General features: G+C 40.2%; 1 protein-coding gene across 15 annotated transcripts in view; it reads left to right on the top strand.

Annotated features, from left to right (window-relative positions):
- Positions 1–23,762, top strand: part of LOC124276345 (multiple PDZ domain protein-like) — a 170,896-nt gene that overhangs the window by 30,523 nt on the left and 116,611 nt on the right. The window contains exon 1 of one of the 15 annotated variants that reach the window (XM_046711989.1): positions 1,189–1,998. The exons of the other annotated variants lie outside the window; for them this stretch is intronic. Within the exon in view, the coding sequence (XP_046567945.1) occupies positions 1,935–1,998 (64 nt within the window). The 5' untranslated portion in view covers positions 1,189–1,934. Of the gene's footprint in view, positions 1–1,188; positions 1,999–23,762 lie in introns of those variants that run through there. 15 annotated transcript variants of the gene reach the window in all.

The following is a 23,762-nucleotide window of genomic DNA, read 5'->3' as shown; positions in this document are numbered from 1 at the left end:
GATTTGGGATTAAGTGGCACATTTTTATCAGAACAGAACCAAAAAGTGGGAAAGAAAGAATAAAAGAAAAACAAGGGTTTTAAGTAAGCACTCTCTGAAGCTCTGTGTAAATGGGTTGGCATTAAATATGCTAAAATGGAATCACGGAAGCTGTAATTCTTCCTGATGTAGACATTAAGAATGATGGCATAAACTGAACATGACATTTGTGTTGAAAGTGCCTCATCGTACCCTGGTTCATCTCGTCGTGACATACATAATAGTGGGGGAAAACCTCAAGACAAATTGCTACAAAATGTGATTAATTCTGGGCCTGTTTGACACTGGATACACATTGACTCATATTGATTACTGCAGTGCCAGGCTGGAACACAAGGATTCTGTTTACAACAAGGGAAAACAGTACAGATGTGACAGGTAACTGGCGGAAAGTAACAAACATTTGGATGTGGCCCTGTGAATTTTGATTTGTGACATATGTGACTTCCATGAGAGTGATTTCAATTTAACAATCAGCTTGCTGGATGAAGATTAACCAATATCATGGTTCATGTGAACATCATTTCTGATCTTTTGTGTCAAACAGATTTACGAAAACGGTTCTGGAGACAATTTATTAATCATTTTCATTGTGACATCCATGGGAAGTTAAGTAGTTCTGATGTCTGTGTGTGTTTCAAACATTGATCGATGCTGCAGGAAGATGGAGAGGAATGACCTTAACGAGGTTACTGTGTGAAACAGATGTCACATTAAAACAGCTGTCATCCAAACAATGACTACTTTGACTTGAGATGATGTTTACTTACGCTGTGTTAGTTTCCTCAGCCTGACGCTGTTATAGGTCAAGGACAAATATCTACATACTGATCCATTACACTGACCATGTATATAACCACGCTTCCAAGTATCTTGACAGGGTCCAAGATTGTTTCGCCTTCACGTCAGTGATGGTTGAACGTGATATCAGTTGTAAGTGGAGGTAATATCAGTTGCAATTTGATGATATTGGATCTGATATCAGTTGTAATTGGACGTGATATCAGTTGAAGTCGAACATAGATGATGGAGACTATAGTTATCTGAGTGAGCTTCAGGTGACAGTTATTTACTGCAGTGACGCTGATTTCCGGTGTTAGGATGTGTATTCTAATTGGCTGGTAAATGTCAGTGGTGCTTTTAACGAGTGGGTTATGTAGGCCAATTGAAACAGATGGTTGCTAAGTATCATATACCTGTCTGTGCAGGGCTGAGCAGTGACCAGAGGAGCAGTGACCCTGAAATCATTGGATCGTGATCGGTGGAGCATGACCGTGAACTCCTCCAGACTCACACTTGTACATTGTGATTGTTATTGAATATACAGATTCTTCTTCAGTTTCTGCTCATAGGTCTGTGTTCACTGAAACCTGATCTCTGTTGAATTCTCACTAAGGCTGTGTACATCACTGATATATCATTGCTGGAATCTATTATACATAGATATATCAGAGATATATCACACCTCCTTCCTCGTTGATTCCACAACACTGAACACAGATCTGACAGTTGAGTTAGTGTGGGAGGGAACGCAGCACGTGAGAACGGAGAGCCAGACGATGTGTTACTGATAACACTCTCTACCTGAGGTTGTGATGCTATATCTTGGGTACATCTAACTTCCAGCCATCTGTGAACGTGCTGTGTTCGATAGATGTCAACTAGTGACAGGGGCGTGGGATTCTTACCTGGCTGACGGAAATATATGTGATACCTAGCTTCTTGCTTAATGTTGTTGTTGTGTGAGCTAAGTGGGTCAAGTGCAATCAACTGTTACCTGTGGAGTGTACTCAAGTGAAATGTACACGTCTAGGTGAAACTGACATCGTGTGGATTACTTGCTGTGCAGTGGAGGAAGGCAGCATGGCTTGAGGACAGCGACGTTCACGGAATAAATGTTGATCATGAGGTTTGAGAGTGCTCGGAAGATCAGGACAGCTGGTGACGATGCACAATGGTGTAAGTAGGCAACTGATGACAAGTTGGGTTGATGGGGGGATCACGGAGGGTGGAGGCAGACTGATATGGGAGGGGTGGTCGGGGAGGGAGGGAATGCTACATTATGAGGGTAGGTCAGGGGTATGAGGACTAAGGCTATACATTGTGTATCAATATAACTTCACATTCATTGTGTTGACGACCCTATCAATAGGAGACATATTTGTGTCTGTAACAATCGGAGACATTTGTGTCATACAATACCAGTTACGAGGTCACAACACACATACTGTATTTGTTTAAAACCTTGTTTGTTTCTTTGGACCAGATTTTATGTGTATGTTTGTTCCATCAGTGACTTTACAGAGACAGTTTAAGAAGCAATCTTTGAAAAGGTTAAGTTGTCATTTCAAAAATTTGTGTTTTGTAATGTTCAGACTATGTTGAGTTACGTCTTTGCTTTCTGAGACATGTTTGGAATGATATGTGTAGTTCAAGGTATCAAGAATCGTCTGGTTGAGTCGACAAGAATGTATTCTGTTTACAAACTCTAGGACAACATGCAGGCAATGTTAAATTGAGCTAATATCTTCCCAAGGAATGTTTGCGTACACACTGAACTATATTAACATGCAGTCACAGGGTCTGTTGCGTTGGCATTGGCAGGCTAGGGGTGGTTGGTGGTGTCGGTGTGGGTTCATTGTTCGGGTTGAGCAGTATGAGAGCTGGGTAACTTGTTGTATATGTGTTAGCTGTGGAGACCTGGATTGTCCACACTACACGGTTGTGAGCTACTGGAAATTCAGGCCACTTCGTAAGGGAGCATGTCAAAGGGTTAGTCATAGTTCACGGATAATGAACTTGTGACGTACCCCTACTCTCCACACCCCATGCACGTCACACAACCCTAACACCCCAAATCTAGCACCCTAGATACACACACCACACACCTCACACACTTCACACAAACCTAGCACCCCCCAGCACCATACTACACACCCACTTCCAACACACACACACACCACACACCTCAAACCTAGCACCCCAAATCTAGCACCATACACACACACCTCACACACCCTAGCACCCCAAACCCAACACCCACACACACTCACACACTCCACACAAATCTAGCACCACACACACACCACGCACCCTACACATTGTACACAACCAAATCCATTCCATTCAAATAATACACACAATACATCCTCAAAGATTTTCAGAAATCTAGAATGGGTAAATGTTATCCACCAAGTAACATGGTAGAACTTCAGCTTAGCACCAGCCCCAAAACATGATTCAAGGAAGGTTTGGGAACTGTCATTATCTTCCTTTATTTTCAAGTCTTGTTTCTCTATGCTATTGATATCAGTTGTCTAGATTACAAGGCGGTGGGGTAGGCTAGTGGTTAAAGCGTTGGCTCGTCACGCAGTAGACCTGGGTTCGATTCCCCACATGGGCACAATATGTAAAGCCCATTTCTGGTGTAACCCGCCGTGATATTGCTGGAATATTGCTAAAAGTGGCGTAAAACCATACTCACTCACTCACTAGATTACAGCTGGGGCGGTCGGGTAGCCTAGTGGGTAAAGCGTGCACTCGTCACGACGAAGACCCGGGTTCGATTCCCCACATAGGTACAATGTGTGAAGCCCATTTCTGGTGTCCACCGCCATGATATTGCTAAAAGCAGCATGAAACTATTCTCACTCTGGCCATGACTATACTGCGTGTTTGTAAACAACACTGGTGAACAAACATCACTGGCCAGGGATGTAGAACAACCTGGCCACACAGCTACACTAATGTTCAGGTTCTTATGATAAGAACTGAGGTGGGCCTGGGTTTGTGGTTATAGCAGTTTTATTGCAGTTAAACAAGGACTGTATGTAGTCATGTGCCCTGGTACTGTACTGTATAGAGTTTCATATAGCGTACTTTGGATCATAATGATATATGAGCTTAAGCTGTGGATCATGCTAGCTCTGGTTGTCAGATATCATATATCATTGCATTGGGTCATGGTATAAACTGAAGTATATCCTTCAACTATCCCAGGATTTGCAGGTTTGTTTTTAAGACAAGGGTCTCGTCTTAAGTGGGCGGGCATCTTACTTCAGGGTTTTGTCTTGGTTTAAATAAAATGTAAACTGTTGCAAACAAGCATTCCATCCTGTGAAGATCAGGGAGAGAAATGAACTTCAGTAACCCATGCTGACACAATAACTTGGATCAGATGATCATGGACTTTAATGATGAACGTCATTATATCCCAGTTGGTATCAATACTCATGATGTTAGTCACTGGATTGTCTGATCCAGACCTGATTATACACAGACTGCCATCATAGCCTGACTGTAACATTAAAACACACACAAATAACGCATTTGAAAACAACATACATCCCATGTCATTTTTGCGTAAAATGACCTAGATATACTGTTCAAAGCTGCAGCAAACAGAACTCTTTCACATATCCAGCACCATAAGTCTTCATCGCAAAAATACTGAGAATTACGTCCCCTCCAACTTCTACATCCTCCTCTAATACTTCAGTGCTAGCTCCCCAAATGCTGCCATTAGCGGTGGGACACAGACAGACACCCTGGATTACTATGTCGATGATGGGAGTTATCTGGGCAGGATGTGTAAAGGTTAAACCAGGCCACCGTCCACAATGTCAATGCCGACAACAACTTGGTATCACTTCGGCACATATTGATCAAAGCACAGTGTTATGAAATTGGTACAATCAATAGCTGGGCATGCAGGCCTGGATCCCACGTCAAAGTACCGGGATCAATTTGCTGTGAAAGTGTTGATTAAAGTTAATTACACCTGAGCTGCGATTTGCACATACAGTGCAATCATTTGACTAATTATTTGTCATGCGAGCAATGAAATGGATTCAATTAATTTGCGAGTTTGCTCAATGTGAGATTAGTGAAGGACAAATGTGGTGCGAGGGTTGAACATTGATTTTCTTGCAGACACAGATAAAAGTGCTTTGAAAAATCTTTGTGTGAGTTACAATAAATGTATTGAAGAAGGGTAATTTACATGCAGTGTATGTCAGTAACTCAACTATTTAACTGGCCAGGCAGAGAACAAGACCTTTAATAGTGGCACCCTGCAGTAGAGATCATCAGTCAAACATGAGGGTGGTGATTTTTACAATAATTTAGTATACCAAGATAAGACATATTACTTTGTGGTTATCATGTCAAAATGTGACTCATGATTTGTATTTAATGTGTCGAGATATCTTCATTATATCAAAATAAATATTCTAGTTTTGTCGTTTTATCAAGATGAGCCTTCTAGTTTTGTCTTAATTATATCAAGATAAACATTCTTGTTTTGTCTTCATTATATTGTGATGAACCTTCTTAGATAAGTTTGGGCGGTAGGGTAGCCTAGTAGTGGTTAAAGCATTCACTCATCACACCGAAGACCCGGGTTCGATTCCCCCCCTGGGCATAATGTGTGAAGCCCATTTCTGGTGTCCCCTGCCATGATATTGCTGGAATATTTCAAAAATGGACATAAAACCCAACACACTCACTCTTAGATAAGTTTTGTTTTCATTATATCAGTGTTGGGAATTAGTTTCAATCTCATGATTGATGATTGGTTCATTACAGCCAATCAATCATCAAATATAATTGGTTAGCATCATATATCAAAATTTCCTGGTTATGTTTGTTAATGCACAAAAAATAAAGAAAATACATGTAGTTCTTTCATTTTTCTGCAAATTGCACAAAATGCATTTTCAAATTTCACATCTTTAAAGGATGTCTAGTATGCTAGGAACATGAATTTCCTGGAGTCTTTAAGATAAATTCACGCTTGACGTGGAACGAGCCTGTAGTGCTTATGAAATGTAACAATCAAAAGCAACCTTGTGAAAAATATTGTTATTGCAAACAAGTGTTCCAAAATTGTTTATGTTTGATTATGAGAAAGCATAACCGATTGCTTGGTTGTTTTGTCGTTGCGACCAATCTTCGATTCTTTCAATTAATCAGACCACCACTACATTATATCAAGATAAACATTCCTGTTGTGTCGTCATTACATCAAGAGAGGCCTTCTAGTTTTGTCTTACATTGCCTTACGTTGTTGTGTCTATCATGTCAAGACAAGCCATATGGGTCTGTGTTATGGTAAGTATAGAAAGGTAGACCTTATATTTTAATATTGACTATTTAGCAAGGTACATCTTACGATGTGATTCAGGACAAGAACACTTAAAGATGACTGTCCACGGTGCTGCTGCTGTGGAGGAACGGGTTGGTAGCTGTTCCCACTCTGTAAATATGTACCTGGCTTTGTGTCGTCACTGGGTACACAAACCTTGCCCCATGTGTAGTGTACGTTGTGACCTCACCAGGTTTATTAGTAAATATTCACTAAATAAACGTGCAATATGTACTAATAACTAATGAGTATTCCTGACTAAGGTGGCATCCTGAAGTGCATTACACATGCATTACATAACATCTGTGATAGGCGCATTAAATATTGTAAAGTGCAGCCACACATGTCCAATAACTATGGACGTGATGCACTTTGTGATGCACTTTGTGAAAATGCAGTATGCAATATGCCTGTAATCTGAGTGTTCACAGTGCACTGAGGCAACACGTGCTGCCCATTGATTGGAGAGGTCCTCAGTATCCCTCATATGTGAGTTCTTATCCCACAGGTGCAACTATACACTGTTGTAAGGGACAGGATAGGTTCAGTGGGCAAAGGGGACACAGCTTGCTGTAAGGGGTTTTCTCCCTTGGCCATGTCAGGATCTACTGAGCATGGTTTTAAGTTGAGGGCCTCACTCCACAAAGTGATCTTAGAGCTAAAGTGATCACAACTCACATACTTCAACATAGGCTTGTGATCATCATACCGCTAAGATCAAGTTGTGGAACAGAGGACTTTTGTCTGAGCCATGGTCTTGTGTTCAAATCCAAGCAGTATCTTCTATGTGTTCATTGGTTTGTTCATTAGTTCCCCACAGTTGTGGATGTCTACATCATGTTCCACTCTTACATGACTTTAAAGGCTGGCATACAACGAAAATACTGTTCAATACAGCTCTGATAACCCAACTGCCTCACTCACTCACAATACGGTATGGTGTTCTACACAATGTATGGTGTACTATACAAAGTATGGTGTTCTATACAATGTATGGTGTTCTATACAATGTATGGTGTTCTACACACAATGTATGGTGTTCTATACAATGTATGGTGTTCTACACAATGTATGGTGTTCTATACAATGTATGGTGTTCTATACAATGCATGGTGTTCTATACAATGTATGGTGTTCTACACAATGCATGGTGTTCTATACAATGTATGATGTTCTATACAATGTATGGTGTTCTATACAATGTATGGTGTTCTACACAATGTATGGTGTTCTGTACAATGCATGGTGTTCTATACAATGCATGGTGTTCTATACAATGTATGGTGTACTACACAATGCATGGTGTTCTACACAATGTATGGTGTTCTACACAATGTATGGTGTTCTGTACAATGCATGGTGTTCTGTACAATGCATGGTGTTCTGTACAATGCATGGTGTTCTAAACAATGTATGGTGTTCTATACAATGTATGGTGTTCTATACAATGTATGGTGTTCTGTACAATGCATGGTGTTCTGTACAATGCATGGTGTTCTATACAATGTGTGGTGTTCTAAACAATGTATGGTGTTCTATACAATGTATGGTGTTCTATACAATGTATAGTGTTCTGTAATGTACACAGGTGTACTAAGTAAAAAATCATAAAAAAGTACTTACGTAATAATTTACTCACAGGGGCACAACGTTACTTAATACTAACACGTAGAACTTTCTACCCACAGCCCTAAACACTGAAGGTGTCGTTACTGCTTCTGGCTATTTGGGTCTGTTATCAACACCAACTAATATGTGATAAGCCTCTTATGTACCTGTCTTGAAGCAAGTGGAATTCCTTGTCACAATATTATCCCAGGCTTAAAGTCTGGTATACCAGCTGCAGTAGAAGCCCCACCTCATCATATGTACTCATTGACATGGTTAAACACTCACGCTTCTCACAGTTAAATACTTTTATTTCTCATACCTTACCCAATACATCTTAAGGACGCCACTCTTTAACATCGCTTTGAATTTTCTCAAAAAGTCTTTATGGGTTTTTAACAAAAGAATCATGCAGTATTGTTTCGGTCGATGTGCATTTGTGTGAGTGAATGTTGGCCATTGTTGTGCATGCATGGTTTGCGTGTATGTGTGTTTGCTTATTCCAAAGCTAGCTAATGGCTGTGTACATGGGAACATGCAAAGCAATTCCATATATATGTGTTCTTGAATACGTATTGATTCAAACAGGAATTTCTCCAGTTAATTGCTGTTTACCTCAGGTTTGTTTGTGCCCTTATTAATCCACTTGTGGGTCCAAAATAGCCAGTGGAAATGTATATTATCATCAATTTCCTATTACAGAGTAAAGGACTACAGTTCAATGATCAAATATTCCCTTACATGTTCAAGGACAGTTAATCAATAATGTTTGAGGAAAGCAGTAACCCTGAAAAATGATTGCTGATCATTACCATCGGTGGCATTGTAGACTGAATGTCCAACTAAACAGTCTATAGCATAGGTACATATGTGGATTATAGCTTCCAGCCAGTGATGAAGTTTAAGTGATCTAAGGGTTTATTTTAAAAATCCAGATTCAACCCAAAAATCTATTTCTTTACATTTGGACAGAAATAATATTAGTAGTTGCTGAACATTTAATGCTCTAACTTCAAGGTGGGATGAGGGTGTATTTTTTTCCCCTTGAATATTTTATTCAAGGACAATTTTCCTAGACTAACATCTAGTCTCTGAAACGAACATATTTTACCCCAATTTGTTTTTTTAAATTATGTTAATCAAATACTTTAAAAAAGAGCCCAGAGACTTTATTCATTTCGTGAAACTGTAGTTATCTAGACTTACCACACATTCTAGACTGCAAATTATTATATCCAGTGGGAAAAACATCCTTACTTCTTAGCATTTTCGAAAACAAAATATATTTTTATAAAAATCGTGTGTAGTTGTTTATCACATCATGTCATTACGACTCCTTCAGTCTGCTATTTGAGTTGATGTTACAAACCTGAAACAGCTTGTCTGTCACTATTCCCAAACAGTTTTAGTAATAACTCACCACCCAAGAGAACATGTGTAATAATTCCATACAATTTTTTTTGGTTCTTTGTTTTAGACATTGTATTCATCCACCCCTGTTACAAAACATTGACCTTCATGCCAGGGAAATGAAGGCCATTGACATAGAGGAAATCTTTTGGCATAATATTTGATGTATTTACTTCTTTGTGTCATCACAGACACAATTAAATGGAATTATGTGGCAAGCAGTGCTGATGAGGTTGCTACAGGAGTGGGTGATTGAGACCCCTATCTGTGGAAGTTTGAAGCGATAACTCATCTGTGTCAGATGTTTCTGGGATATTGAATCAATCTTTATCGAATGGGCCTCCATAATCTTCATACTGAATATTGGAAGACTTTGTCTGAGGAAATACCCTTTGCTTTAGGGCAGAGAACTTTCTGGGGATTTAAGATTTTCATCAATGTTGAGAGGTTCTTGAGGATTCCATTAAAAGTTTTTGATGTTAAACTTCACATTTTTTCACTCTGGTGTTCGAAATTTGATCTCTATGTGAAGAATGACACCTTTATGACAAGATTAATTCCTTCACAAGATTGATTTATAGAATTCTATATATTTCTTATGAACTTCCCCTTATGTATTCAAAATGGTGGAAAGTTATTAACTTTACATCTATTTTCTCTAACAGATGAAAACAGATCTGTAGACGTTGACAAACAAAGACCCATGATGTTGCCTGGGAACAGTTTGTCAGTCATGCTTAGTGTAATGTTATATTCAGTAAAGTAGAGATTCTAGGATTGAATCTTAGTCTTTGATGCCGCATTGATCGAAATAATGCTTAATTTGTGTACCATGGTTTGGTAGATATTGAAATAGAAACTTTATCCTGGGTTTGAATCCCATATTTACTGTTACTGGTTCTTGGTTTGTGGGCACCTGATGCCTTTACTATAGCTTTCAGTCAAATACTGATGCCTACTCACTAACACTCTCACTCACTCCCTCCCTCCCTCCCTCACTCACTCACTCACTCACTCACTCACTCAGATCCTTCTTGAATATTCCAAACAGCAGTCAACATAGCACACTCTCAACAGATGCTAATTTGTAAACACAGCAGCTCCAAGTCACTGAATGTGACGATGTGACGTAAAGCCCAACTCAACAATTCAAGTCACTAAATCATGCGTCTTGAGTTACGACACAACAATGTAGAAGAAATGTTGATCCAATTATAAAGTATAGGTTTCATAGTGTTCAGACATCAGTTATTGCTGTATTTAAGAAGAAAAGCCATAAACCATGACCACATTTTAATGTAAGAACAAAACAATAGATTATCATCAGCTGAGTCAGGGATGTGTTAAAATGGATATTTTGTGTTTGTTAGCAAGACATGTTGGACATTTTGATGGTTCACATTATCAAGTTTGACAACTTATGAGAGGCATCATCAAGTGCAACTTTAAACAAAAACCAGATTTACTGATTTTAGATGATTTATAAATCTCTTGATCATTTTTGATAAAAGCCCAATAAATTCAAGAAAGTGATGATTTAGAGGTGGAAATGTCAAATTCATCTTGTACAATTGTAGTCAATAAAAGAAACGATAGTAGAAACATAAATTCCTCAAGGTCTTGATCTGGTTCATAAATCAAGCTGGCCTGAAGTGACACGCCATTTTGATAGACAAAAATCAATGTTTTTCAGGGATATTGGAAACCTGTTCAGTGATAATACATTGGAATTTTGATCATAACTCTTGTGTGTTCCTGGCTGAGCTCCCTGATTATTTCAACCTCAAACATAGTCTGATTTACTACAAGCCTTTCAAATACATGGACGTCAATAGCATTGTTGGTAACCCCAGCTCAGTGTGTTTGTTAATATTGACTTCTCAATGGCTGTGTCAATTATGCAACATGCAATGCTGATGTTTCCCCCTTGCTGTTTCAATTGACACTAAACAGTATGCATGATTTAAAGAATGCATTCGAGTAGAAACGGTTGATGAAGTACACGGTTTGTTACAAGCTAGTTCTCAGCCTGTGCTTTGTCACGAAGTGAGTGCATGCTCACATTTACATGAGGTTGCATGTGATGGTGTCCGATTGACTTGATGCTTTGTTTGGGGGCATTATTGTACATATGGCACAATGTTAAATCCTGAATGACATGGCTGCAATACAGTTGCAGTGACAGGTATATGCTGAGAACTTTCCCCGTGACAAAAAACACATTCTTGATGCTGATGGTAATGATCGACTCTGCATCAGTATTCTTGCTATCAGAAGTTGCTGTTAAATTTTTCCTTATCCTGACTCATGCTCTTTTTGCTTGTCTTCTTCTTCTTGCGAACATAGTGGAACACTTGTATCTCCCTAATTGAAGCTCCCTTCAATTTAAAATCACTAATTAGTATTCACCACGAGTTACCTCCCTTCCACAAGCGCGTGAAATGAGGGCGCCACCTCTACCCATGTGCCTCACTCTCTCCTTCTTCGCCCAGTGAGCTGGACGTGAGAGCGCCTGTGTCTCCCGACACACTATATCCTTTGAATTATATTTAGTTAGTTACCCTCAGATAGACATCTATAGAGGTTTAGCTAGTATCCTTCAAGCGATTATATATTGATATTTAGTCGCTTTTCTACAGTTTATTCACGGGACGCCGTGTTTGTTTCAGTGGATTACGTTGATGAAAATTCTGTACTATTGCAGATTACGTTTTTATGCTGCTGCTGATCCGCCTTTAATATGATGTACGGCCCCATGTTTATTATATTCACATTGCAGTTGCGGTACTAATTTATCCAATTCTACCTTTTTATTAATATTTACTTTGCGTTTGGCACGCACAGCAGATAGGTCGCGTATGCAGAGTCTAGTATGACTGATACACCGGACCCCCTCGCCAGTCTACTGCTGTTGGCCGACTCCCCTCCCGTGTGGTGTTCCGCTAGAGTGGTGGAGAGGTGTGGGACGTAGTCCGCCATCTCCAAGAAGCATCCTGCTTCCCCAGACATCCCATTGTCGCAGCAGAAGACTACATCTCAACAGCCGAGATCGTTCCCATCGCAGTTTTGGGCCTGTATGATGATCAGCCGGTCATCATACCTGATGTACATCAAAGATTGACCGATGTCGGCACAGATCAGCATGCAGCCTGATGTACCAACGCAGATATTCGATGATCGTCCTGAGGGTCCCATCATTACCAACACTCAACGCAGACGTCGCACACCCAGGGCAGCGTCGACCTCTGAGGGAAAATCAACGAAGTCTACTAGGACTTTCTCAACCGAGATTGTTCCAGCCGATGACCTGGACCTCTACGATGATCAGCTGATCATCATCCCGGCGACGCATACAAGAAGCGACGGTGACAGCTACAACGACATCAGCAGAGATCACCATGCAGCCTGATGCCTCTACACTGATGTCGGACGATTTTCCTGTGGACCCTCCATTAACACCGCAGATAAAGCACCGACGACCTCGCCGCAGACCAGCCCTGAGGACCTGATGCGACAAATTATGACCATGATGGAGGACCACTTCAGACTGCATAAGCAGGGACCGAGTTTCGCGAAGGCTCCAACGTGACAGCACCCCAGAGGCACCCCGTCAACGTAGCAGCCAGGGCGATGTCACCTTCGCGAAGGAAGTCACAGACCACCTTGGACGAAGGACCTAGATGTACAGCCTTCGCGTAAGGCGGAAAGAACCTAGATGTACAGCCTTCGGCGAAGGACTTCGCAGCGAAGGCAGGATAGATCATCACCTTATGCGGTTTCATCCCTAGATGCGACTCGGACCATCAGACATCACGGAAGCCTTCGCGAAGGTCATATCGTCGCTCTCCCCGGACCGGACGCAGAGGAAGCTTCAGCGAAGGCATTGTGAAGGACACCTGAATCCAGATCATCATCATCTAGAAGGACATCGAGGGACTATACAAGAGCTTAGCGAGGAAACTATCAACGTTCCCCTCACAAGTCTCCGAGAAGATCAACCCATAGACAAGTTGATCATCGATATCAAGTATAAGAACTACAATCGTATATTGGTTCTGTTGAATCCATGACGAGACGTATGTTCGCTGGCCTAAATAGATCTAGAACGATCAATTAGACACTTATCACCAGACTTCGTGAACACGACTTCTGAAAATGATAAGATGATCCATGCGGCCCTATTTTAGGCAAAGCCGCCCGATCCCACATCCTGTTAAACACAGAGGCTGTTCGAAGGCAAGCGCTCATATATATATTTTATATATATATATATATATACTAATCGGGCTTTGACTCGACACCTTCGCGATGGTCGCGAAGGCTAAGTGGCTCCAAGTCTACTTCACCCAGTAGATCTAGAAGGGATACTTCGAGAACTTCGCGAAGTCTCCGGCGTTCACCGAGGAAGTCTCCTCCAAGGTTTCCATATACTAGCCACTCGTCATATATAGCTACTTTCGTCAGTCCGTTCAAGACGCCGCATAAGTTGATTATCAACTGTATGCCAGATGCCGATCTATAAGCCTCACGCGAAGATAATTGCTCAGGCTATTTACAACACAGAACGTCGCTGTATTATTTAGTCAGCGACATTTCATAGATCTTCACAGAAATCAACTATTCCGTGATAAATTGCTAATATGCAATCCCGGACGACGATACGATTATCTACATGCGTGACCATTACGCATATCTGCAGACAATTCAATATCGAAATTGAACAGCAGCCTTGTTACAGCGAGTATAACTCTTAATCGTCAAAGTTTCTGAGAAGAAATATGTACAACAAGTTCAACGTTAATTCTACAATTATGGACGATACATTCATGTATACAGTCTACAAGCTCACAACTTGCAAGTTGTTTATACCCTTATATATAAGGAAGTCGGAATTATATTCAAAACTGAAATTACTTTCACGACAACCAGGAAAATAACTTACCCAGCATAAAATTACAGAGCGAGATATTTCGGCGGAGGTTTTCAGCGATTACCATTAACCCTCGAAACACGTGGTCACTTTCGGATAACCGAAGCTACGGTGAAGACCGGCGTTTATGCTAATATCAGCGGACTTACAAGAATTTATTCAAGGTGGGGTTTTTTCCGCTACACGGTGACATCACAGCGAGCGGGTATTATACAGAATCAAAATGCCTTGTTCTGATTGGACCGCGAGGGACAACGACCTACGCGCAGAGGTCGATCTCAATTCACAGTTCAAGACTTACGTCACAAGTGACAACTATATATCAGTGAGCGAGCAAGCCTCATTACAGTCCAGTTAACCTGAACATTCATGATTAGACTGCCTTCTTCAAGTTAGAGACCTCCCCTGTCAAGTTAAGGCGAGGGATCGGCAGTCGAGGCGATTTTACATAAAGTTCAGCGAGGACAGACACACCTGGTTGTGCACCTACATCGTCAAGGACTTCTTGGCGAATTACCTAGAGCGAAAGATACAAGTGGATCTAAATCCACAGCGTTTCAGAACTACAGCTGAATTTCATCAAGCGACTAACACAACTAGATGGTTAGTAAACCTACTAAACTTCTGTTTGGAGAATAAAGCGGAAATTTCACGCCCAACCTGGGGATATGAATATAGTGCTCCAACACCTCACAAGTGAGGTTTATGAACGCCTGGATGACATACTTGGACCCCATGATATGATGATTCTATCAACATGGCCAGCAAGAGCACTGTAAATTTATCTCCACCGAACCAAACAGGAGGAAAAATGCAACAGATTATTTCCTCTATCATCAACTACATAGAGTGAAGTCTCATGTACTATATCTCCGTTTGGATCAGAACTGTCATACTACGTGCATATGCGGATGGACCTATTCCGACCCTCCATGAGCTTAATACTCATGATATTAGAGCGCTAACTTCTACAATTGTTCTACACAAATGTGATTGAAATAATGGAGGGTTTATTTCTGGAAATCCGATATGGTGGTTGCAAACCATTATCTGAGAGATATCACCACCGAGGACATCTCAGGTATACACCAATTCGATCCCATGGTCCTCGCACAACAGCTGACAGTTCCTCGGAGAAGATAAGTCAATCTACCAGATTTTTACTTATCTTATAACAATACTAAATAGCTTCATGCTATATATAATTTACTTAAATTCCTTTTATCATCACAGTACTATGATTATTACATCATACAATATATAAGTTAACAACTCTACAGAGTTTGTTATTATATATATTTACCTTATGTTATTCATATCTTAAGAGTAATACTATGGTTACATGATAAATGCATTAGCTAACAAACTCTACAGAGTTTTTGGCTATTTTATCACGTAGCTTAAGTTAATTAAAGCTAACAAACTCTCTGGAGTTTTACTATTATATAGGTAACTTAAGCTAATTATACCTTAAGCATAGTACTATACTCATATTATTAAAATATATTAGCTAACAAACTCTAAGGAGTTTTGCTATTATATAGGTAGCTTAAAGCTTATTCATATCTTAAGCTTAGTACTATGTTTATATCATATAAGTAGATTAGCTAACAAACTCTAAAGAGTTTTTGCTATTTGGCTTAAGTGTCATCATATTTCTAAGCAATATGGTTATATTATAACATGTATTAGCTAACAAACTCTACAGAGTTTTAGCTATTATATATGTAACTTAAGCTTATTCATATCTTAAAGCAAGTACTATGTTTATATCATATAGGTATATTAGCTATCAAAACTCTAAAAGAGGGTTTTGCTATTATATATTTCGCTTAAGTTTCATCATATTTTAAGCTTTATGGTTACATTATAACATGTATTAGCTAACAAACTCACGGAGTTCTTGCTATTATATATGTAGCTTAAGTTTTCCTTCATAAGCTCAATACTAGGTTTATATCATAGCTAACAAACTCTAAAGGGTTGTTTTCGCTATTATACAATTAGCTTAAGTTTCATCATATCTTAAGCAGTATGTTTACATTATAAAGGTATTAGCTAACAAAACTCGACAGAGTTTTGTTATTATATATATATAGCTTAAGTTTCATCATAACTTAAGCTCAGTACTATGTTTTTAACATAAAAAGTATATAAGTTAATAAACTCTAAGGAGTTTATTTTGCTATATACATTTAGCTTAAGTCTAATCTTATCTTAAGCTTAGTACTATGGTTACATTATAAACATATTAGCTAATAAACTCTACAGAGTTTTTTGGCTATTATATATGTAGCTTAAGTTAATTATATCTTAAGCACAATACTATACTCATATTGTAAAATATATTAGCTAACAAACTCTGGAGTTTTGCTATTATATATGTAGCTTAAGTTCATTATATCTTAAGCACACTACTATACTCATATTGTAAAATATATTAGCTAACAAACTCTCACGGAGTTTTGCTATTATATATGTAGCTTAAGTTAATTATATCTTAAGCACACTACTATACTCATATTGTAAAATATATTAGCTAACAAAACCCTACAGAGTTTTTTGCTATATGTATGTAGCTTAAGTTAATTATATCTTAAGCTCAGTACTATACTAATATTATAAAAATATATTAGCTAACAAACTCTACAGAGTTTGGCTATTATATATGTAGCTTAAGTTAATTATAGCTTAAGCACAGTACTATACTCATATTATAAAATATATTAGCTAACAAACTCTACAGAGTTTTTGCTATTATATATGTAGCTTAAGTTAATTATAGCTTAAGCACAGTACTATACTCATATTATAAAAATATATTAGCTAACAAACTCTACAGAGTTTTTGCTATTATATATGTAGCTAAAGCTTATTCATATCTTAAGCTCAGCATTATATCTATATCATATAAGTATATTTACTAACAAACTCTAAAGAGTTTGCTATTATATAATTAGCTTAAGTTTAATCATATCTTAAGCTTAGTACTATGTTTATATCTTAAAGTATTTTAGCTAACAAACTCTAAGGAGTTTATACTAGCATATTAACAAGCTTAAGTCTATTAGTCTTAAGCATTGTGTTAATGTTATATATACTTTATCATAATAAGTACATGGTAATAACCTTTATATGGCAGCTGATAAGTTAGCAGCAGGAATTCATCAGTTCAGTACCTTTATGAAGTTCCCATAGGGTTATTACAATCATCACAGTTCAAATCACTAATTATTAAAAATCCAAAGTATTAGATATTCCCACCTCCGTTCCGTAGCATTCTACAAGCAAAAAGAGCATGAGTCAGGATAAGGAAAAATATGTAATTTTTGGAGTAAAATTGATATTTTATACTTATCCTGACTCATGAGGTCAGCCCTCCCATCCTCCCCACATAACTCTTTGGATTTCCCTGTAAATTCAAATGTTGGGCTCAGTATATGAGGAGAGAGTGAGGCACATGGGTAGAGGTGGCGCCCTCGTTTCCCGAGCTTGTGGAAGGGAGGTAACTCGTGGTGAATACTAATTAGTGATTTTAAATTGAAGGGAGCTTCAATTAGGGAGATACAAGTGTTCCACTATGTTCGCAAGAAGAAGAAGACAAGCAAAAAGAGCATGAGTCAGGATAAGTATAAAATATCAATTTTACTCCAAAAATTACATTTTTGTTTATTTGTTACTTAAATGCTTCACTTGGCAATATTCTAGGCAGTCTGGAATTGATTGAACTACGAGAAAAAAGTGTTGGATATTATGAACAATGTCCCAGCTTTGTTGATGGCCATGGTGAGCTGTTGCCCATGTGGATGTTGAGTTGTTGACCTTGGTGAGTTGTTGCCCATGTGGATGTTGAGTTGTTGCCCTTGGTGAGTTGTTGCCCATGTGGATGTTCAGTTGTTGCCCTAGGTGAGTTGTTGCCCATGTGGATGTTCAGTTGTTGCCCTTGGTGAGTTGTTGCCCATGCAGATAGTGAGTTGTTGCCCTAGGTGAGTTGTTCATGCAGATGTTGAGTTGTTGCCCTAGGTGAGTTGTTGCCCATGCGGATGTTGAGTTGTTGCCCTAGGTGAGTTGTTGCCCATGCAGATGATGAGTTGTTGCCCTTGGTGAGTTGTTGCCCATGCAGATGTTGAGTTGTTGCCCTCGGTGAGTTGTTGCCCATGCAGATGTTGAGTTGTTGCCCTAGGTGAGTTGTTGCCCGTGCGGATGTTGAGTTGTTGCCCTTGGTGAGTTGTTGCCCATGCAGAGTTGTTGCCCTTGCACTGAGGATGTGAGTTGTTGCCCTAGGTGAGTTGTTCATGCAGATGTTGAGTTGTTGCCCTTGGTGAGTTGTTGCCCATGCAGATGTTGAGTTGTTGCCCTAGGTGAGTTGTTGCCCATGCGGATGTTGAGTTGTTGCCCTTGGTGAGTTGTTGCCCATGTGGATGTTGAGTTGTTGCCCTTGGTGAGTTGTTGCCTATGCGGATGTTGAGTTGTTGCCCTTGGTAAGTTGTTGCCCATGCAGATGTTGAGTTGTTGCCCTTGGTGAGTTGTTCATGCGGATGTTGAGTTGTTGCCCAAGGTGAATTGTTCATGCGGATGTTGAGTTGTTGCCCTAGGTAAGTTGTTCATGCGGATGTTGAGTTGTTGCCCTTGGTGAGTTGTTCATGTGGATGTTGAGTTGTTGCAGATGTTGAGTTCTGGTTGCTGATTTCATTGGTTGCAGTTTTTTGTATCTGCTCTAGCCCTCGATCTGGTCTTGGATTCACATTCTCAAGAGCGATGAAGTTGAATCCGTCACAACATGTTGTTTTGGATTCTGATCCTAATATTGAATGTTGTTTGTGGAGCAACTACGGCATTTATGGTGGCAAGGTATCCGAAAGATAATAACATGTTATGCCAATACAAATATACAAGAAACATATGTTAGTTAATAGTATATATGTGTAAGAATTCTGACAGTAAGTATCAACAAAATTCTGCACCTGCAAAAACAACGGCTCCAGTTCAAAAAGAATGTTTTGAGGATGTCTGACAATGCCTTAAACAGATACTGATCCCAACTCATCTGAGCAGAAGTGTGACAGTGACAATATATTCAAATATACAAACACTGTGATGTTCAAAGGATCTTTATGAGTCAAGTCCCAAGACAGTTTTTCGCTGCAGGTTTTGTATAAAGGTACAAATCATATGATTCCAATGGTTTCACATGTGAATACAGACCCATTAAGATCCATGTTGGAATTGGTCTTAGCAACCCACACTTGTCGTAAGAGGCGCCTAATGGTCTGAGTCTCGCTGACTTGGTTGACACATGTCATCATATCCCAATTGCATAGATCGATGCTCATTCTGTTGATCACTGGATTGTCTGGTCCAGACTTCGTTATTTACAGACGCCACCATATAGCTGGAATATTGCTGAGTGTAGCATAAAACTAAACTCACTCACTCACTCACTCACTCACTCACTCACTCACTCACTCACTCACTCACTCACTCACTCACTCACTCACTCACTCACTCACTCACTCACTCACTCACTCACTCACTCGATGACTTTTATCCATTGATGACTTAGTTTAAGCCAGTGAGTAGCATCATGAGACATGAACTACTCTTGTCAGTTTTCAAAAAAGAACTATCCTCCTTTTATTCATCTTTTGCTGTAAAGGCAGTTAAGCTTCCTTTTCTTGTTTCTGTAGGTGCTTTGAATTCTTTGCTGTGAATGTCTGTATGTGAGCAAACACCTATTGTCAGGGGTGATTTTCAGTGATCAATTCTTATTATTTTCACCACTATTTTGCCTTTAATGACCAACGGAATCTGTTTTGGCAGCTATTCCTTGAGACAGGTTATTCTCTTGTTTTGTATATTTCATTTACAATTGTTATCAGGTTGGTTTAAAAAAAGAATGGGGATTCAAATGGATTCCAAAGGAAACGAATGTACACAGATGACACAGGAATCAAGTTTTGTATGTGGACTAATTGTGTTAGCTGTGTTTGTCATGATGTTGAAAGTTGATGACTAATATTTGTGGAGACTGCCGTATCCTATAGAGACAGCAGCTTCATGCTTTCCTTGGACTTGGATGGAATTGCAACTTTTTCTAAATGTCAACCTCTTGTATATTGATGAAACAACGGCAACAAAAAGACCCAATATCCAGCTAAAAACTTACAATGCATTAAAAACATCATCCCTACAATGCATTTTTTCCATCATTTTGATATTAGGAGGATATGTTATTACAAGAAGTGATCGATGAGGAATGTGTCTTGAGCAGATTTCATTACAAGTAATCAAGTCTTGATTCTCCTTCAGGCAGTTCAAACATTTCATCATGGATGCTTTTCCAAAAGGAATTAGTTGAAACTGGTATTAATGTCTCATCTCAACTTTCAGAACAGATTCTGTAAAGTTTGATAAATTATTTTAAAATTCTTATTTCAGTGAAATAGAATTGTAAGTGGAAATCTGATTCACAAGATGTAGAAGATACACCAGATGTCTGGTCAATATGAGCACTAACGTCTGGTCAGTGCATGTGACGTCCACTCAATACAACATGGAAATGGCCTGTTTGGCTCCTGTGGTGTATACTCAAAATAAGGGTACAAAGGCAAGACAGCCTAGCCTGACTCGAGTACATTCTGGTGTCCCCTGCCATAATACTGCTTAAATAATGCTAAAAGCAGCATGAAACTAAACTCAATCACCCATACTCAGTGGGTACCAGGGTAGAAAGTCTGGACTGCATGAGTGGTGATATTCAGGGTAGAAAGTCTGGACAACCTGTCTGGCTGCCCTGGTGTGTGATGACACTCAGGACCCAATGTCTGGGACAACCTGTCTGGCTGCCCTGGTGTGTGATGACACTCAGGATCCAATGTCTGGACAACCTGTCTGGCTGCCCTGGTGGTGCCTGATGACATTCAGGACCCAATGTCTCGACAACCTGTCTGGCTGCAGCGGTGTGTGATGACACTCAGGATCCAATGTCTGGACAACCTGTCTGGCTGCAGCGGTGTGTGATGACACTCAGGATCCACTGTCTGGACAACCTGTCTGGCTGCCCTGGTGTGTGATGACACTCAGGATCCAATGTCTGGACAACCTGTCTGGCTGCCCTGGTGTGTGATGACACTCAGGACCCAATGTCTGGACAACCTGTCTGGCTGCCCTGGTGTGTGATGACACTAAGGAGTCTGGACAATGTCTGGTGGGACAGGGTAGGAAAGTCTGGACAACCTGTCTGGCTGCCCTGGTGTGTGTGATATTCAGGTGTCTGGACAACCTGTCTGGCTGCCAGTGGTGTGTGATGACACTCAGGACCCAATGTCTGGACAACCCTGACTCTCAGGACCCAATGTCTGGACAACCTGTCTGGCTGCCCCTGGTGTGTGATGACACTCAGGACCCAATGTCTGGACAACCTGTCTGATGACACTCAGGACCCTGCTGGACAACCTGTGCTGTGATGACACTCAGGACCCAATGTCTGGACAACCTGTCTGACTGCCCCGGTGAGTGGTGATATTCAGGACCCAATGTCTGGACAACCTGTCTGGCTGCCGTGGTGTGTGGTGACACTCAGGACCCAATGTCTGGACAACCTGTCTGGCTGCCCTGGTGTGTGATGACACTCAGGACCCAATGTCTGGACAACCTGTCTGGCTGCCGTGGTGTGTGATGACACTCAGGACCCAATGTCTGGACAACCTGTCTGGCTGCAGAGGTGTGTGATGACACTCAGGATCCAATGTCTGGACAACCTGTCTGGCTGCCCTGGTGTGTGATGACACTCAGGACCCAATGTCTGGACAACCTGTCTGGCAACCCTGGTGAGTGGTCATACTGAAGGTACAAAGTCTGGATAGTCTGTCTGACTTCTCTGGTGTGTGGTCATGGTACAAAGACAAGATAGCCGGCATCAGACCCTCATGGATTTTTCTACTCTATGCAGGCTTGACCTTAGTCCCAGCAGACTAATGAGATAACACTGGCAAATTGGTGAAAGTCTGTAAAAGCCGCCACTCTCCTCCCACTTAATGGAAAGCCTCTCATGTTGGAAATGGAAGTAAATTGAAGAATTGTGGCAAGGCAACCTTCACTAGTTAACCTCATGTTTTATGGAGATTGTCAAGTATCAGGGTCATGTTCTTCGACACATGGCTTTCTATTACCAATGTCCCAACATCAGGAATATGTCCAGTGTCTCTGATGGGACTGCAGTTGTTGCACACATCCTATGTTGAATGTTTCTCTTGCCAAGTTCTCTTGCCGAATGTTCTCTCTTGCTCTTTCCTCATGTTAAGTGAATTCAGTCTCTTATATGATGAATGTTCTCTTCAGATTCCTTGAAGTGGGTTCAGCCTCCCTCCTCATGTTCCTTCAGAAGAAAGTGGGTTCAGTCTCCTTATGATGATTGTTCCTTCCTCTCTTATGATGAATGTTCCTTCAGAAGATAGTGGGTTCAGTCTCTTATGATGAATGTTCCTTCAGAAGATAGTGGGTACAGTCTAGTTATGATGAATGTTCCTTCAGAAGATAGTGGGTTCAGTCTCTTGTGATGAATGTTCCTTCAGGGATAGTAATCAATTCCCTATGATGAATGCTCAGAAGATAGTGGATTCAGCCTTCTGGTCTATTGTTGTGTACAGTTAAAATCCTTGTAGATAATGTTACCATTTTGCCCAAATCAGTGACTAATGGCAGTCCCAGTTATGCTCCACATGGTCTCACATGCCCAATGTAGCAAGCATCAGTCAGAAGCCAAACAGGTGCTTGCTTGGTCACTTGATTATCATTACTAGCACTGTGAGTTTAGGTCATCCCAGATCAGAAATAGGGGACTGAAGCTAGTTGTTGAAGCATGTGCTTGTAATGGCCTAGGTAAATTCCTGATCCGAGTTAATGTGTGAACAGCATTTCTCATTTCTCCTATAGGGCAAGACATTTCCTTCTTTTCGCAAACACCTGTTGTCCTCAAAGATTTTGAGTGATCCATTCATAATTTTCATTGCTATTTTGCCGTTTACTCCCTGTGGAATTTACTCATCAGGTAATCGAGACTTGTTATTCTTGGGCATGGATGTTTCTTATCAACATCAATTCAAATGCTATTGTTTCATCCCCAAATATTAGTCCTCTGATAATGATTCATTTTGATATTCTGAGAAAGGATTCAGCGCTTAATTACAATGCGAGGTATTTATCATGGAAACAGTAATCAGTGGTTGATGATGATGTTGGTGTTGGTGCTGATGATGTTGGTGTTGGTGCTGATGGTGCAAGTGGGATGTGAGATGAAGGTTTGGGATGCTGATTATACTAATTTCATAAATCTGATTATGATCCCTCAGGCTAAGGACTCTCCATTCTGGGTGATCAGCAGATCTCTTGTGACATGCACCTGGAGACTGCCAATCTCTGCACTTTTGTCAATATCTCGAACAGCATGTCATGGATATGGACATGTTTGATAAATAATTGCTGCATTGTGTAGCTGGTACAGCTGTCACGGACTGGCAGACTGGTAATGAACTGAATCGGTGGTGTATGAAAGAAAATGTTTTGTTGTCACGGCAATGACAAATATTTCATTTCATTGAATGGTCAATGGCCTGGGGTGTAATTTACATG

Source organism: Haliotis rubra, unplaced genomic scaffold, assembly GCF_003918875.1.
Source record: "Haliotis rubra isolate DU_JTF1 unplaced genomic scaffold, ASM391887v1 Scf208, whole genome shotgun sequence".
In the NCBI taxonomy this organism is placed as follows: domain Eukaryota; kingdom Metazoa; phylum Mollusca; class Gastropoda; order Lepetellida; family Haliotidae; genus Haliotis; species Haliotis rubra.
The sequence above is the reverse complement of the archived record's forward strand: the minus strand, read 5'-3'. Positions and strand labels throughout refer to the sequence as shown.